The 18,057-nt window shown below is 43.8% G+C and overlaps 1 protein-coding gene across 1 annotated transcript in view; it reads right to left on the reverse strand.

The window, feature by feature from the left end:
* Positions 1-17,780, reverse strand: part of ARHGEF37 (Rho guanine nucleotide exchange factor 37) — a 53,895-nt gene extending 36,115 nt beyond the window's left edge. The window contains exons 1-2 of the mRNA XM_010386869.2: positions 17,560-17,780; positions 655-851 (exon numbers count right to left, since the gene is read on the reverse strand). Of these exons, the coding sequence (XP_010385171.2) occupies positions 655-840 (186 nt within the window). The 5' untranslated portion in view covers positions 841-851; positions 17,560-17,780. The remainder of the gene's footprint in view (positions 1-654; positions 852-17,559) is intronic.
* Positions 17,781-18,057: the final 277 nt, after the last annotated feature.

Genomic DNA, 18,057 nt, shown 5'->3' on the forward strand with positions numbered 1-18,057 from the left:
GAAGAAGAAGAAGAAGAAGAAGAAGAAGAAGAAGAAGAAGAGAAGAGAGAGAAGAGAAGAGGAAGAGGAAGAGGAAGAGGAGAGGAGAGGAGAGGAGGAGGAGAGGAGGAGGAGGAGGAGGAGGAGGAGGAGGAGGAAGAGGAAGAGGAAGAGGAGGAGGAGGAGGAGGAGGAGGAGGAAGAAGGAGAAGAAGAAGAGAAGAAGAAGAAGAAGAGGAGGAGGAGGAGGAGGAGGAGGAGGAGAAGAAGAGAAGAAGAAGAAGAAGAAGAAGAAGAAGAAGAAGAAGAAGAAGAAGAAGAAGAAGAAGAAGAAGAAGAAGAAGAAGAAGAGAGGAGTAATAATATAGGTCAGTTTAAGCAATCTATTCCAAACTTGAAAAGGGCTTGTTCATTAGCTCCCATAGTTCTCCAGGTGATTATTCCGCTCCCCAGTTAGCCAAGGAATACACTAAGATTCTAAGCCATGCAAGACCTTGCTGAAGGTTGCACGGCCAATAAATGGAAGCACTGGGGCTTACATCCAGGTCTGTCAGACTTCACATCCACCATGCTTCCTTTCTATCAAGCTTGCCCCAGGAATGGATGGGAAATCTCAGAAGCTGGGACCCACATTTGTCCCCATAAAGACAGGTTGTACGTGACCCCACCCAAGTACCTGCTGGAGGCGGCTCCTGATGTCAGAGGCACAGAGCTGGAGCATGTGCAAGTAGGAGACCTCAGTGTCGATGAGCTCCTGGACAGCCAACCTCTGATGAAGCAGCGATCTGTCCTCGGAGTTCCTACCTTCCCCATCCAGACTCCCTGACCTGCAGGACGGCTCGTCGGCTCCATGCTTGGCCATGTCAGCAGGTTCTGGGAAAAGCAAAACCATCCCCACTCACTTTTGGGAAGAAATATTGGGACATGCTGTCTCTAATTCAATGACAATTTCTCATCAAGAGGCCTAAAAACATCTTAAGCTGCAAACAGAGTCCAGATGAACTGTTTATTAGCATTTGTAGGCAGTAGCTGCACAATATTGAAAGGTAGGTAACAGCTCTGATAATTCTTGACATTTTAGCCGGTGGCTCACGCCCGTCATCCCAGCACTTTGGGAGGCCAAGGTGGGCAGATCACCTGAGGTCAGGAGTTCAAGACCAGCCAGGCCAACATGGTGAAAGGCCGTCCCTATTAAAAATATAAAAATTAGCCAGGTGTGGTGGCAGGCATGCCTGTAGTCCCAGCTACTCAGATACGCTGAGGCAGGAGAATCACTTGAACCTGGGAGGCAGAGGTTGCAGTGAGCCAAGATCACACCACTGCACTCTAGCCTGGGCAACAAGGCAAAACTCTGTTTCAAAAAAAAAGTTTCAAAATAGATAATTCTTGACATTTTAAATTCATTTCCCAGGACTCAGACAATGTGCTTGCCTGGCTTTTCTTCTATTTCCAATTCAGCTCTTGACCTAGATTTCTTTATCTGGTGCAGTTGAATCTCTTTCACACTCTCCCAGTGGTCCCGCTACACCCCATCCTACCAGCTACCCCATTCAGGCCTTAATACCCATCGCCTGGGCTATTTCTACAGCCCCCAGAGTCATCCTTCCTAATCCACACTCCTCTCCTGCCACCACCACACCCATTCCTTCTGGACATGCTTCCAGGTTAAACTCCCTGAAACAACGCATGTGAACATGGTGTGCCCTGCTGTAAGACTTTAGTAGCTTCCTGCTTGCTGCTCAGTGGTCTGATTCCAACCTCATTTCCCCTTCACAGACTGCACTCCAGGCTCTAACTATATTTCCTCTTCACAGGTGGTACTGCAGTGGAAAGACAGTTAAGCGCTCTTCTCCATACTTGCATTGGCATTTCCTGCTTTTGTACCTGCCATGCTCCCTCCTGTGTTCCTATCCCCCAATATTTACTTCTCTAAAGCCACTCTTGATCCTCCCCTCATTTCTCACTCCCACCAGCTGCACTTTTCTTCTCTGAAACTCCTACAGTCCTTTATCTCTAACTTTTAAAGTATCAAGGGCCAAGGTGCAGTGGCTCATGCCTGTAATCCCAGCACTTTGGGAGGCCAACGTGGGCAAATCACCTGAGGTTGGGAGTTCGAGACCAGCTGGGCCAACATGGTAAAAATGCATCTCTACTCAAAATACAAAAATTAGCCGGGTGTGGTGGTGCACACCTGTAATCCCAGCTACTTGGGAGGCTGAGGCAAGAGAATCGCTTGAACCCAGGAGGTGGAGGTTGCAGTGAGCCGAGAATGCACCACTGCACTCCAGCCTGGGTGACAGAGGAAGACTCCATCTCAAAATAATAATAATAATAATAATAATAATAATAATAATAAAGTGTTAAGGGCAATACCATGGACAAGATGATCTGAAAAACTTTTCTACCACAAAACACTTAGGAATGCTAGATCAGCTATAATAAACTTTTTTTTTTTTTTTTTTTTTTTTGGAGACAGAGTCTTGCTCTGTCGCCCAGGCTGGAGTGCAGTGGCCGGATCTCAGCTCACTGCAAGCTCTGCCTCCCGGGTTCACGCCATTCTCCTGCCTCAGCCTCCCGAGTAGCTGGGACTACAGACACCCACCACCTCGCCTGGCTAGTTTTTTGTATTTTTTTAGTAGAGACAGAGTTTCACCGGGTTAGCCAGGATGGTCTCGATCTCCTGACCTTGTGATCCGCCCGCCTCGGCCTCCCAAAGTGCTGGGATTACAGGCTTGAGCCACCGCACCCGGCCTAAACTTTTAAATAAACTTTTTAACTGCATGACAGATCATGTAAGAGAGGAAGAGAAATCACTAGGGCCCTCAAACAGGGAGTTGAAAACCAGGATGGGGAGCAGCTGACCTGATGCAGCTGTGGCCCAAAGTAGAGGGGTGGGTAGGGAAGACACCATTTGAAACTCAGTGAACCAGAGACTTGGGCATTAGTGCCAGGTAGGAACAGGAGACAAGCTCCTTCACAGAACTGAGACCCCCTACCACAAGGACTTCTGTGAAATGGTGGAGCAGAAAAAAAAAACAACAACAACATGCAGCCATCCACACAGAAGATGACAAAGACAGTTCATCCCAGTTCTGGGTGAGGAATTGGATTCTGGGTGAGGAGAAAAAGTCTCCATAACATAAATTCATAACAACACACCTGCCTTCACTGGGTTTAAGTCCAAATCAATGGTATACGTGTGGTCCAGGTGGCCCAAAGCTAAGAAATTTATACAAAAAGAAATCCTGGATTCTGAGTGGCCATAACAAAATAAAATGTTTCCAGAAGGACACGTCTTTAACCTAGGCCACAGCTAACCATGTCCTGAAGATGAGTTTACAATAAAAAATGGTAAGAATGCTCCTGTGACTGAGAACCAGCAGAAACAACAGGAGCAGGAGTAGACCCCAAGAGTGTCAAATAACCAACCAGTCAGACACAGGCCAAAACAGAAATGGGGAAAGAGGAAAGACACTAGGACAAAAAATAGAGGCTTGTATAATGTTTTACCAGTACCAAATATGCCTGGGCACCGTGGCTCATGTCTGTAATCCCAGAACTTTGGGAGGCCAAGGCGAGAGGCTTATTTGAGCCCAGGAGTTCAAGACCAGTCTGGGCAACATAGTGAGACTTCATCTAACAAAAAAAAAAATTTTTTTTTCATTAGGCAGGCATGGTGGTACATGCCTGTGGTCCCAGCTACCCAGGAGGCTGAGGTAGCAGGATTGCTTGAGCCCAGGAGGTGGAAGTTGCAGTGAGCCAAGACTGCCCCACTGCCGTCTAGCTTGGGTGACAGAGCGAGACCCTGTCTCAAAAAAACAAAAAACAAAAAACTGTGGATACAGTAAGATACACAATTGTTACGCAACGCCCCTCATGTTGCCTTTTCACCTAATTCGCTCCAGTCCCCGTCCCATCCTCACCCTTGGCAACCACGAATCTGTTCTCCATTTCTATAATTGTATCCTTTCCCGAAATGCATGTAAATGGAATCACACAATATGTCATCTTTTAGGATGGGCTTTATTCAATCAGCATAATTCCCTGGAGATTCACATATATTGTGGGTATCAATAGTTGCAGTTCCTTTTTATTGCTGAGTAGCTGAGATGCTTTATTTGTTTAAAAAAAAAGTACAAAGGAAACATGGCAAAAATGTTAAAGCTAGGAGGTAAGTGCATGGGTATTTGTTGTTTTGTGCTTTGTTATTTTCTGGATGGTTAAAATACTTCATAATATTTAAAATGGCACAGATCCTGTGTAACCTTGTATTCAGGGTGCTCATTTTCCCGGCTAGACACTAAGCTCTTGGAGGCAAGATGAGCACCTGTTCATCTTGTATTCTCCTCTGTGCCTCACCAGGCCAATGATTAACACTATTTGCTACATAAAAGTTTCCTGTGGCTGTATTAGTAGTTGTCAAAGTTTCCGTCTTAGGCCGAAAGCATTGTCCCATGGATCGGAGAGTACATAAATGGGTGTTTGGGGAGGGTAGGGATGTACAGAGGGCAAAAGCCCAGAAAGATCCTGGAACAAATCTGTCTGATGCACAGCTCTATTCTAGCTCCTGAACACACCCCGTGATCTGCTGATTTGTCCCTGGCCTGAACTGCAACATTCACTACCTGTGCAGCTTCTCTAGAAAGATCCCCATAGAATTTCAGGAAAGCTATTCAGGTGCCACAACTCAAAACTGTTGCTAAATAAATAAAATCATGAGAAATACTTTACAGAGAACTACTAAAGACTTAAAATAGCATTAATTTGCACTTAGGCTAATTGTAATCTAGACCTCCTAGCAGGCCTGGCAAAACCTCTCTGTAGCAGCATGTGTTATCCCTTAGATTATAGCTTGCGTAATGGAAAAAACCACATTGTTATTTCTTTAAAAACGTCATACCCTTATTTGATCATTACACATTGTATACAGGTATCAAAATATCACGTATACTCCCCAACTATTATATATCCATTTAAAATAGCATGAAAAATAAACTAATAATTGTTTAAAGGAAAAATATCTATATTATTCAGCAATAAAAGAAACGAAGTACAATCGACCCTTGAACAGCATGGGTTTGACCGCATGGATCCACTTATACACAGAATTTCTCCTGCCTCTGCCAACCCTGAGACAGCAAGGCCCACCCCTTCTCCTCCTCAGCCTACTCAACACAAAGCCCACAAGGATGAAAACCTTTATGACGATGCGCTTCCACTCAGTGAATAGTAAACATATTTTCTCTTCTCCATGATTTTTTAAATAACATTTTCTTTTCTCTAGCTTACTTTAAGAATATAGTCAATAATACATATAACATATAAAATAGGTGTTAATCAACTGTTTGTATTATCAGTAAGGCTTCCAGTGAACAGTGGGCCATCAGTGGTTAAGTTTTTGGTGAGTCAGAAGTTATAGGTGGATTTTCCACTGCACAGGTTGGTGCCCCAACGCCCATGTTGCTCAAGGATCAACTGTATTTATATGTCCTACAACATAAATGAATCTTAAAAACATTATGGTTAGTGAAAAAAGGCAATCACAAAGGGCCAAGTATTTTATTATTGCATTTATATGAAATGACCAGAATAAGCAAATCTATAGAAACAGATAGAAAGATTGGCAATTGCCTAAGGCTGAGGGGATGGAGAATTGGGAGTTTGGAGCTGAAGGGTGCAAGGTTTTCTGGGGAAATGATGAAAATGTTCTAAACTGATTGTGGTGATGGTTGCACAAGTCTGTGAATATACTAGAAACCACTGATTTGTACACTTGATGTAAATGGGAAAACCATATGATATGAATTATAGCTCAATAAAGCTGTTACCAAAACAATTTTATAGAATATCAAATGCTGGCAAGAATGTGGAGAAATTGGACCTCTTATACACTGCTGGTGAAAATATAAAATGCCTGGGTACAGTGGCTCATGCCTGTAATCCGAGCACTTTGGAAGGCTGAGGTGGGTGGATCCCTTGAGGTCAGCAGTTCGAGACCAGCCTGACCAACATGGCAAAACCCCGTCTCTACTAAAAATATAAAAATTAGCCAGGCTTGGTGGTAGGCGCCTGTAATCCCAGCTACTCAGGAGGCTGAGACAGGAGAATTGCTTGAACCCGGGAGGCAGAGGTTGTGGTAAGCTGAGATCGTGCCACTACACTCTAGACTGGATGACAGAGCGAGACTCCATCTCAAAAAAACAAAAACAAAAACAAACAAACAAAAAAACCAAGAAAATGTAAAATGGTACAGCCACTCTGGAAAACAGTTTGTCAGTTTCTTCAAAAATAAAACATACATTTTCTGTACAACTCAGCGATTGCACGTCTGGACATCTAACCCACAGCAAGAGAACTTATGTACAAAAACCTGTACATAAGTGTTCACAGAAACTTTATTTGTAATTTCCAAAAACTGGAAACAACCAAAATTTCATTTAATAGATGATGGTTAAACAAACAGTGGTACATGCAGGCCACTGAATACTCAGAAATGAAAAGGAACGAACTGCTGATACAGCAACAACTTGGATGGCTCTAGAGGGCATGACACTATGTGAAAAAAAGCCAATCTTCAAAGGTCACATACTGTGTGATTCTATTTAGTAACAAAGGAAATTGTATAGATAGAGAACAGATTCGTGGCTGTCTGGTTAGAGAAGCTGACGGACAGCAGGTGGGTGTGAGTATAAAAGAACAGCAACAGAGAGAACTTTGTGGTGACAGTGCTATTGCCTACAACAGAATATTCTGTAATTTAATTTGAGGTGGTGACTACACAAATCTACACATGATAAAATGGAATAGAACAATCAAACACAAACACATATTATACCAATGCCCATTTCCTGGTTTTGATGTTGTGCTATATTTAAATAAGATGTAACCATTGAGGAAACATGGGTGAACAGTATGAACAGTACAGAGGACCTCCCTGTGCTATTGTTGCAACCTCACCTTGATCTACAATTATTTCAAAATAAAAATTTAAAAGCAAAATATTATACAGATGCTCTTCAACTTACAATGAGGTTATGTCCTGATAAACCCATTATAAGTTGAAAATTGTATAAGTAAAAAATGCATATAATATACCTGATGCCTAGTGAAATCATAGCTTAGCCTAGATTACTTCAAACGTGCTTAGAACACTTACATTAGCCTACAGTTGCCCAAAATCATCTAACACAAAAATCTGTTTTATAACAAAGTGTTCAATATCTAGAGTAATTAATTGAATACAGTATTGAAAGTGAAAAATAGAATAGTTGCATGGGTACTCAAAGTACGGTTTCTATTGAATGTGTATCACTTTTGCACCATTTTACAGTCAAAAATTCATAAAGTTGAATCATCATAAGTCAGGGACTGCCTGTATAGCTTAAGTTATCCACTATCTTAGAAATACTCTCAGGACAAATGCAGCTTAAAAGCCTGGGAGAAGCCAGGCAAATGGTCTCACAACTATCACCCCAGCTACTCAGGAAGCTGAGGAGGGAGGATCACTTGAGTCCAGGAGCTCAAGGCTGCAATGAGCTATGAAGGCACTACTGCACTCCAGCCTGGGCAAGAGAGAGAGACCCCATCTCTTAAAAAAAGACAAAGGCCGGCCGAGCACGGTGGCTCACGCCTGTAATGCTCACACTTTGGGAGGCCAAGGTGGGCGGACTGACTGAGCTCAGGAGTTTGAGACCCCTGGGCAGAAGCAGTAGCTTGCTGCAGAAGTATTAACTCTAGAACATTCAACTTTTTTTTTTTTTTTTTTTTTTGACATGGAGTACAAAGGTCCTAGCTCCTCAGGAGGCTGAGGCAAGAGGATTGTTTTGAGCCCAGGAGGTTGAGGCCACAGAGAGCCATGCATGGCATGGCCATGATTGTGCCACTGCAGCCTGGGCATCAGAGAGAGACACTGTCTCAAAAAAGAAAAAAAGAACTAAAAGAGGTCTTCTGTACTATTCACCCATGTTTCCCTAGTGGTTATATCTTATTTAAATATAGCACAACATCAAAACCAGGAAATGGGCATTGGTATAACACACGTTTGTATTTGATTGTTCTATTCCATTTTATTACGTGTAGATTTGTGTAGCCACCACCTCAATTAAATTACAGAACACAACTATAATCCCAGAACTTTGGGAGGATGAGGCGGGAGGATCACTTTAGCTCAGAAGTTTGAGACCATACTGGGCAACATGGAGAAACCCCACCTCTATAAAAAATACAAAAAAAAAAATTAGCCGGGTGTGGTGGTATACATCTGTAGTCCCAGCTACTCTGGAGTCTGAGCTGGGAGCCATTCTCCACCTGGGAGGTAGAGGCTGCAGTAAGCCAAGAGCCAAGATAACACCACTGCACTCCAACCTGGGCAACAAGAATAAAATAGCCAGGCCAGACGTGGTGGCTCACACGGGTAATCCCAACACTTTGGGAGGCCAAGGTGGGTGGATCATGAGGTCAGGAGTTCGAGACCAGCCTGACCAACATGGTGAAACCCCATCTCTAATAAAAATACAAAAATTAGCCAGGCATGGTGCTATAATCCCAGCTACTCAGGAGGCTGAGGTAGGAGAATTACTTGAACCTGGGAGGTGGAGGTTGCTGTGAGTGAAGATTGTGTCACTGCACTCCAGCCTGGGCGACAGAGTGAGACTCCATCTCAAAAAAAAAAAAAAGTTGAATGATTTGCAGTTAATACTTCTGCAGCAAGCTGCTGCTTCTGACTCTAGAATAGAATAAAACTGAGTTAATTCTCTTCTCTCTCTTCTCTTCTGTTCACACTGGCACAGAGGGATTTGAGCATTCACACATTCATTCAACAAGTATTTGGAGCAGCTACTACATGACAAGCATTTTGCAGGATTCCAGAAATACAAAGATCAGGAAAAAGTGGGTCTACAATTAGGATACAGTATTTAAAATATCTGGTTATTTGTTCCAGGTTTCACTCCACTAAAAGCAGAGGAACTATTTAAATTAAAACATGATGTAGGTTGGGCACAGTGGATCACACCTGTAATCCCAACAGTTTGTGAGGCTAAGGTGGGAGGACTGCTTGAGCTCAGGAGGTGGAGACCAGCCTGGGAAACACAGTGAGACCCCATCTCCACTAAAAAAAAAAAAAAAAAATTAAATTAGCCAGGCAGCTGGGCGTGGTGGCTCACACCTGTAATCCCAGCACTTTGGGAGGCCAAGATGGGAGCATCACCCAAGGTCAGGAGTTCGAGACTAGCCTGGCCAACATGGTGAAACTCCATCTCTACTAAAAATACAAAAATTAGTCGGGCGTGATGGTGGGTTCCTGTAAACCCAGCTACTTGGGAGGCTGAAGTAGGAGAATCACTTGAACCTGGCAGGTAGAGGTTGCAGCGAGCTGAGATCTCACCACTGCACTCCAGCCTGGGCAGCAAGAGGGAAACTCTGTCTCAAAAAAAAAAAAAAAAGAAAGAAAACGAAAAAGAAAATTAGCCAGGCATGGTGGTGCATGCCTGTAGTCCCAGCTACTTGGGATGCTGAGGTGGGAAGATCGCTTGAACTCCAGAAGTTGAGGCTATGGTGAGCAGTAATCGTGCCACTGTGTCGTTCCAGCCTGGACAAGAGAGTGAAACCCTGTCTTATAAATTAATTAATTAATTAATTAATAAAACATTATATGTCAATTAAAAACATAATAAAACTTTTAAAAAATGATATGGACATCCTGATTATTTAATCCCTTTCAAGAGAGAAGAAGTAACAAGAGGAAACGATACTCCAAACCTTTTATTTAAGAGACAGGATCTCATTCTGTCACCCAGGGCTGGAGTACAGTGATGCAATTCTGGGCTCAAGCAATCCTCCCAGGTAGCTGGGACTACAGACACGTGCCACCATGCCCAGCTAATTTTCTAATTTTTTGTAGAGACAGGGTCTCACTTGTTTCTAAGGCTGGTCTCTTCCTAGACTCAAGTGATCCTCTCATCTTGGCCTCCCAATGCACTAGGATAACAGGCACTAGCCACTGAGCCTGACCTAGTTTTGACCAATTGGAGGAACTGAATGGAAAAATGGAACATAGCAGATCGCTGGGGAAAGTGAAACTATCATTTGAAAGTTCTTTCAGAAGATAAAATGTCAGGGCAGGGAAAGTTGAGGATCCATCAGCTGTCTACCCAAGGCTTTAAAGGGGAGCCATTTTATATTTAAAAAAAATTTTTTTGGCCGGGCACGGTGGCTCAAGCCTGTAATCCCAGCACTTTGGGAGGCCGAGACGGGCGGATCACGAGGTCAGGAGATGGAGACCATCCTGGCTAACACGGTGAAACCCCGTCTCTACTAAAAAATACAAAAAACTAGCCTAGCCGGGCGAGGTGGCGGGCCCCTGTAGTTCCAGCTACTCGGGAGGCTGAGGCAGGAGAATGGCGTAAACCTGGGAGGCGGAGCTTGCAGTGAGCTGAGATCCGGCCACTGCACTCCAGCCTGGGCGACAGAGTGAGACTCCGTATCCAAAAAAAAAAAAAAAAAATTTTTTTCTTTCCCTTTCTTACACCCAGGAGGAGCCAATTTAAACATTTAAGGAAGGGGGAAAAAAAGGAAAACCATCTGGTCTCAGACTCCAGAAATGATTCATAGAAAGCTGTCAAAGGTGAAGTTCAGACATCAGGAGAGCAAAGGACCTTGTTGAAGAATAAAGGGGCCAGGCATGGTGGCTCATGCCCATAATCCCAGCACTTTGGAAGGTCAGGTGGGCAGATCATATGAGGCCAGGAGTTCAAGACCAGCCTGGCCAACATGGCAAAACCCCATCTCTACTAAAAAATACAAAAACTTAGCCAGGCGTGGTAGTACACACCTGTAATCTCAGCTACTTGGGTGGCTGAGACACAAGAATTGCTTGAAGTTTGGTCGCAGAGGTTGCTGTGAGCTGAGATCATGCCATTGCACTCCAGTCTGGGTGACAGAGCAAGACTCTGTCTCAAAAAACAAACAAACAACAACTGCAAACAACAACAACAAAAACAACAACAAAAAAAAACAGGCCGGGCGTGGTGGCTCATGCCTGTAATCCCAGCACTTTGGGAGGCCAAGGCGGGTGGATCACGGGGTCAGGAATTCGAGACCACCCTGACCAACATGGTGAAACCCCTGTCTCTACTAACAATACAAAAAAATTAGCCGGGCATGGTGACACATGCCTGTAATCCCAGCTACTCAGGAGGCTGAGGCAGGAGAATCGCTTGAACCCAGGAGGCGGAGGTTGCAGTCAGCTGAGATCATGTCACTGCATTCCAGCCTGGGCGACAGAGTGAGACTTTGTCTCCAAAAAAATAAATAAATAAATAAAGGGAGGGAACACCTACAGAAACAAGAATGTGCACATAGGGACCCTGGCTACTGAGCGTGGTTTATAAAGATAGAAACCATAGTCAGAAGGGAGGATCCTGTAGAAAGAGCTTCCAGAACTCTAAAACCCCCGAAAGAGCTGGAATCAACAAAATTAGAAGGATAACTTCCAAAGTCCCATCCCTACTATCACTGCCAAGCATATTTTAAGACTGATGTTCAGAAGAAGAGAGAGGCACACTATATGGTGTGCAGTGTTTTCCTCTTCTTAGTCCTAAAGATTGATTGTGAGAGGTACGGTGAAGGTTAGGAGCCCAGGCCCTGGAGCCAGAAAAACCTCATTTCAAATGCTGATTCTGCAATTCATTAGCTGGCTTTCCTAGGATATTTACGTAACCTTTCTTACTGAGTTGTTATAAGATTTCTTAAGATAATCCAAGTAAAATATTTAATAGAGTGCCTGATACATGGTAAACTCTCAATTATAGCAGCCATGGTTTTGTGCTTCTATTACTGTTAAATTGGAAAGGGTAGCATTACCATTGATCAGATGTATGAAGTTGTCTAAAGAACGTGGCTGATCTAGATGCATAATATTTAAGCAGGTGCCATGAACAGCTAATCGTCATAATAAGAACTATATATCAGAGCCTTACTGAGAATAAGGCTAATACCATAGAAATAGAACTGAGAGACTGAGAGAGAGACTGAAATGATGGCATGATTCATTTCAGCCATGATAGAGACAGATTCCCTTTTTCATATGAGCAAATACATTTTTATTCCTCATCCTCCTTTTGCCTAAGCCACTCTGAGCTAGATTTCTGCCACTTGATTAAAACAAACAGTTCATTAGCCCTTAGAAAGGGAAACAGAGATCACTTGGAGTCAGCATAGGTTAATTTAATAAACACTGGTTATGCCAGAGTTTCCTCATTCTCTTACTGACAGTCAACTAGATCAGTAGATCAAAGGAATACTGTAGTCCAGTGTATCTGATCCAGGAAGGTATTGTCAGTCTCTTGTGACATACTTATACATATGGAGTAAGAGGCAGTGGTGGAGGCTGACGTAGAGGGCAGAGACAGGACAGTAATAAGGACTAAAAACTGTAAAACTACTAAATTCAAAGAGTGTTGATCAGTGTCCACCTCTGGACTCTGTTTTGTTTTATTAAAGTATCTACTAATTTGTTCTTTCCATCTCTGAGACCATCTGGGTCTAAACCTCCACCACCTTTCTCCTGGACTGGTACAACAGCTTCCTGACTAGATACACAGCATCAGAGTGGAGTGGTCTTTCAAAAACATAAAATTGGGCCGGGCATGGTGGATCACACCTATAATCCCGGCACTTTGGGAGGCCGAGGTGGGCAGATCACCTGAGGTCTGGAGTTTGAGACCAGCCTGGCCAACACTGGCGAAAACCCATCTCTACTGAAGATTAAAGAAAAAAAATTAGCCAGGCATGGTGGTGCATGCCTATAGTCCCAGTTTGGGAGGCTGAGGCAGGAGAATCACTTGAACCTGGGAGGTGGAAGTCACAGTGAGCTGAGATAGTGCCACTGCACAGCCTGAGCAACAGAGCAAGACTCCATTTCAAAAACAAAAACAAAAAACAAAAAAAAATAAAATTGGTCACTTTACTTCTCTGCTTGAAACCCAGACAAGTCTACCCCTGCCTTCCATCATCCTTCAAAGAACCACTCCTTTCCCGTGATAATTGTTTTATTTATTCTATTTGTTTTATTACTCAAAGTTTCATTCAATATAATGTAAACTCCATGAGGGCAGGGATCATGTGTCTATTATTCATCAGTGCATTACCTAGTGTGCACTGTAGATCTAGCATATAGTTGGTGCTCAATTAATTGAATTAATGAATGAATGACATGGGCAAACACTGGCAGAATAAAGATCAAATTGTCAATGACATTGTTGCAACTGGAGTTAGACTGATATGATCATACATGACTCTTGGCTCTTCTTGCAAGCCATCAAAAAGTTTGAGGTCAGGTATGGAATATCAACTCCCTTTGAATTTTATATAAAATGAAAAATACAGGCCAGGCACAGTGGCTCACACTTGTAATTCCAGCACTTTGGAAGGCCAAGGCAAGCGGATCACTTGAGGTCAGGAGTTCGAGACCAGCCAGGTCAACATGGTAAAACCCTGTCTCTACTAAAAATACAAAAATTAGCTGGGCATAGTGGCACACACCTGTAACCCCAGCTACTTGGGAGGCTGAGGCAGGACACTCGCTAGAACCCATGGGGCGGAGGTTGTAGTGAGCCGAGATCACGCCACTGCACTCCAGCCTGGGCAACAGAGCAAGACTCCATCTCTAAATAAATAAATAAATAATACAGTATGCACTATGTGGTAGTATACAACTGTGGTGTTTTTTGCCTGGGGCTTCTTTCTCTCAGAAAAATTATTTTGAGAACCATTCATATGGAAGCATGTATCAATACATCATTACTTTCCATTGCTTAGCAAAATTCCGTTATATGGATATACCACAATTTGTCTCTTCATACACTGAATAAACAACTGTTTGTTTCCTGTTTCACTACTACAATAAAGCTGGACCTAGGAGTGAAGTTTCTGGATAACATGATAAGTGTATATTTAACTTTATAAGTTAAGCGTGTATTTAAGATCTTTTTTAAAGTGGTTGTACCATTTTACATTGCAACCAGTGGTATATAAGAGTTCCAGTTCCTCTACCTTCTGGTCAACATTTGGTAGAGCCAATCTTTTCATTTTTGCCATCCTAATAGTTATGAAGTGATATTTCACTGTGGTTTTAACATGCATTTCCCTAATGAGTAATGATCTTGAGTATCTTTTCAAGTGGTTATTTGCCACCCATATATATTCTTTGGACAACATTTTTAAAAAATTGTTTAAATAATGAAAGAGGCTCTTGCTCATTATATATCTAGGTAAACAATATAGAAACATATAAAGAAGGCCAGGCATGGTGGCTCATGCCTGTAATCCCAGCACTTTGGGAGGCCAAGGCAGGCAGATCACCTGAGATCAAGAGTTCAAGACCAGCCTGGCCAACATGGTGAAACCCTGTCTCTACTAAAAATACAAAAATTAGCCAGATGCGGTGGCACATGCCTGTAATCCCAGCTACAATCCCAGCTACTCAGGAGGCTGAGGCAGGAGAATCACTTGAACCCAGAAGGTGGAGGTTATTATGAGCAGAGATCATGCCATTGTACTCTAGTCTGTGCAACAGAGCAAGACTCCATCTCAAAAAAGAAAAAAAAAAAGAAAAAGAAAAAGAAAAAGAAACATATAAAGAAGAGTTCATAGTCAAATTAGAAAAAGCATTCTAATATTTTAGAAACTACTGTGAAACAAAATAGAGCCACAGAGCCAAGAAGGGAAGGAATTTTCCAAGTCACTGTGCTTACAGAAAAGGACTTCTCTGTGTTGAGAAATAAATGATTGGAAATGAGGCAGAAAGAGAGCAACAGACATCCTCTTGCCCCATACACAGATAGACATACACATTCTCTCTCTCTTTCCTGAGGAAAAACTCCCCTTTATAAATACATGGAGAGGACATGTGTCTTAACTCAAATCAAATAGCAACTATTTGTCCTTAGCCTTATTTCCCCAGCTCTATTTGGAAGGCCTAAAAAGTTCTTCCAAAAGAGGAAGGAGACAACACAGTATCTTTTTTAAAGCAGTTATTTTTATAGATAAGTGGGCCTGCCCAGGCTGTGCCATCACAAGTTTGGATCCATAGATTTAAAGTTCTCGAGCCTTCCAGTATTAGGGAATTAAGAAAATAATAACAATTATTAGAATTATAAAATTCTCTGGGCGCAGTGGCTTGCACCTGTAATCCCAGCACTTTGGAGGCTGAGGTGGGAGGATCACTGGCATCCAGGAATTCATGACCAGTGTGGGCAATATAGCAGGACCCTGTGTCTACAAAATGTAAAAAATTAGCCAGGTATGGTGGCATATGCCTGTAGTCCCAGCTACTCAGAAGGCTGAGGCAGGAGGATTGCTTGAACCCGGGCGGTTGAGGCTGCAGTGAGCTGTGACTGCACCACTGCACTCAGCCTGGGTGACAGAGCAAGGAGACCCTGTCTCAAAATAAACAAATAAATAAACAAATTATTTAGCCTACCAATAAACAAGCAATAGGCTTTGGACCGTCAAGCTCTACGAAGGCCATTTTGCTTCTGTTACAGCACACAAAAACACATTCCCTACCTCATTAGTTAAATAAAAAGCCATTTATTTGATCTAGGGCAGAATCAACCAAGGAGCTATTTACCACAGTAATCTGCTGATCCAAGAGGGATGTGAGCCAACTGCCAGCAACTCCTATTCCCTGGCAGAAATTCAGCTGAGGCTCTATTGCTGGGCAAGGGTGGGTGCTGCTCAGGTCCCAGTTTATGTCCTCTTTCCTCTAATTTAAAAACAAACTCTATAGGCCAGGCACTGTCGCTCACGCCTGTAATCCCAGCACTTTGGGAGGCCAAGGTGGGTGGATTGCCTGAGCTCAGGAGTTTGCAACCAGCCAGGGCAACACGGTGAAATCTTGTCTCTACTAAAATACAAAAAATTAACCAGGCATAGTGGCATGTGCCTGTAGTCCCAGCTACTTGGGAGGCTGAGGCAGGAGAACTGCTTGAACCTGGGAGGTGGAGTTTGCAGTGAGCCAAGATCATGCCATTGCACTCCAGCCTGGGAGACAGAGCAAGACTCCGTCTAAAAAAACAGAAAACAAAAAACAAAAAAACTCTATAGGTGTTGACCCCATTTGAAAGAGGCAAGTGAAGCCCAATAAACACTCCTTGTTACAGTATCTGGTAGTTTCTACTTTCAGCTTTTGACTTGGAGTCAAATATTGAGGGTAGTGTCTTGCCGCACCCTTATTTAGGATACCATCACGAAGGTATGTGGTGTGGTCTATAAGTCACAATAGGGCTGACTTTATTTTTTCATGTTTATAATTTTTTAAATTGTATTTTATTTCAGATACAACCCAGTTTCTTCCAGGTCATCACCCTTTCTTAACTAGCACAGTTTTGATTCACTGGGTTTTGTGTGTCATCACTTTTTAAAAAATTAATGCATAATAATAATTAATAACAGATGTACATAGTTTCAGGGTACCTGTGATACTTTATTTATAAAGATCAAATCAGTGTACTTGGGATAGCCATCACTTTAAATATTTGTCTTTTCTTTATGCTAGAACCATTCAAATTATTCTCTTCTAGCTATTTTGAAATATACAATAGATTATTGTAAACTATAGTCACCCCATAATCTTCAGCACTTTTATTGAGCATATATTATGTCAGGCACTGGCCTTTACGTTCATTCTTAAGTCTGACAATAACCTGGAGGATGAAGCAGATACTCTTATCCCCAGTCTACACATAAAACTGTGCCTTGAAGAGGTTAAACTTTGCTTCCTGGATCACACAGCTAGCTGTCTGGAGGCACGGCAAGTACTCCTCCACCAGCTGCCTCCCTTCAAAGGAGCAAAGAAAGTGCTCTGAAACCACCCTGCCTGAGTGCCAGCCTGCAGGAATTCATGTCAAATCTGAAACTGCGTACAAGGCTTTCTGTGAACCCTTCTACGGGGAGTGGACATAGATCTCTAAGGGGTCAGGGACCCCCAGAAGGTTAAGAACCAGTGCCTGGGCAGGCTGTCCGCTTCCCCACTGTAAGTTTCTGGCGTTCAGAAGCCGGACGTTCTGACTTCTAGTCCCAGCTTTGGCACCACTTTTCTGAGGGACCTTAGCCAAGTCACCTCACCTATGGATCACGGATTTCTGTTCTCTTTTTTCCTGGCCTTGACTGTCTATTCATAATTATATTTTGCTTGGCAAGGATTCTTTACCATTGTTTGTATTTTTCCATTGTTACAATGTATGCATTCTTACTGAAAGCTGTCTCAAATCCTGCACGGAAGAAGGCAGAGAGAAACAGGAACAAAGAATAATAATGTTTTTCCTGGCCAGCTTACCTCCCTGGGCCTCAGTTTCCCACCTGTAAAACGACTAAGGTAGGCCACATGGACCAGGTGGCTTACATTCCCATAAGGCTCAAGACACAAAGGTAGTTACCAAGCAAGTTGAGACCCAGGAGGTCGTCGCATCCTGCCTTTCTCTGACCCACCTCCCTTTTCTGATCCTACCAGCAGCTGTTTCCTGCACCCCTCCCCGGCCCCATCCTGCTTGACCAGGCCCCAGTCGCCCGGCGGACTCACCCGCGCGCGCAAGGTGCCTGCCGGCGCTCACGCACGGAGCTTGGCCGCCCCGGAGACAGCGCAGCTGGGGCGGGAGGGGTGCGTCGCCCAGCTCCCCGCAACCGCGCCGCTCCGCGCGGCTGTGCCCACCGAGGGCGCTGGCGGGCGCAGCTATGCCCACGCTGCTGCCTGCGTGCGTACGCCGCGAGGGGGTGGCTGGTCCCCAGCCTTTGTTAATTGTCTTTCTGGAGCCAGGTTGTTTTCTGTTCGCTGCTCCGGGAGTCAGTCCCGGCCGGCTCGGAACCGTGCCCTGGCTGGCAGCCAACACGAAGCATTGCAGGCGGAGTTTAGCTACGTGCCGGCACCCAACCTCCCGCGGCCTCTCATTAAGCCACCTTCTCCGCTGGCTCGTCATCCCGAAAACAGGAGCCGGCATTTAGGCCACCCGGTGGGAATGCTGACCCCGATATTATTGGATACCTGTGCTCCTGCCCGAATCACCGAACTTTAGGGCTGGGC

The sequence above is a fragment of the Rhinopithecus roxellana genome, chromosome 3 (assembly GCF_007565055.1).
Source record: "Rhinopithecus roxellana isolate Shanxi Qingling chromosome 3, ASM756505v1, whole genome shotgun sequence".
NCBI lineage: Eukaryota > Metazoa > Chordata > Mammalia > Primates > Cercopithecidae > Rhinopithecus > Rhinopithecus roxellana.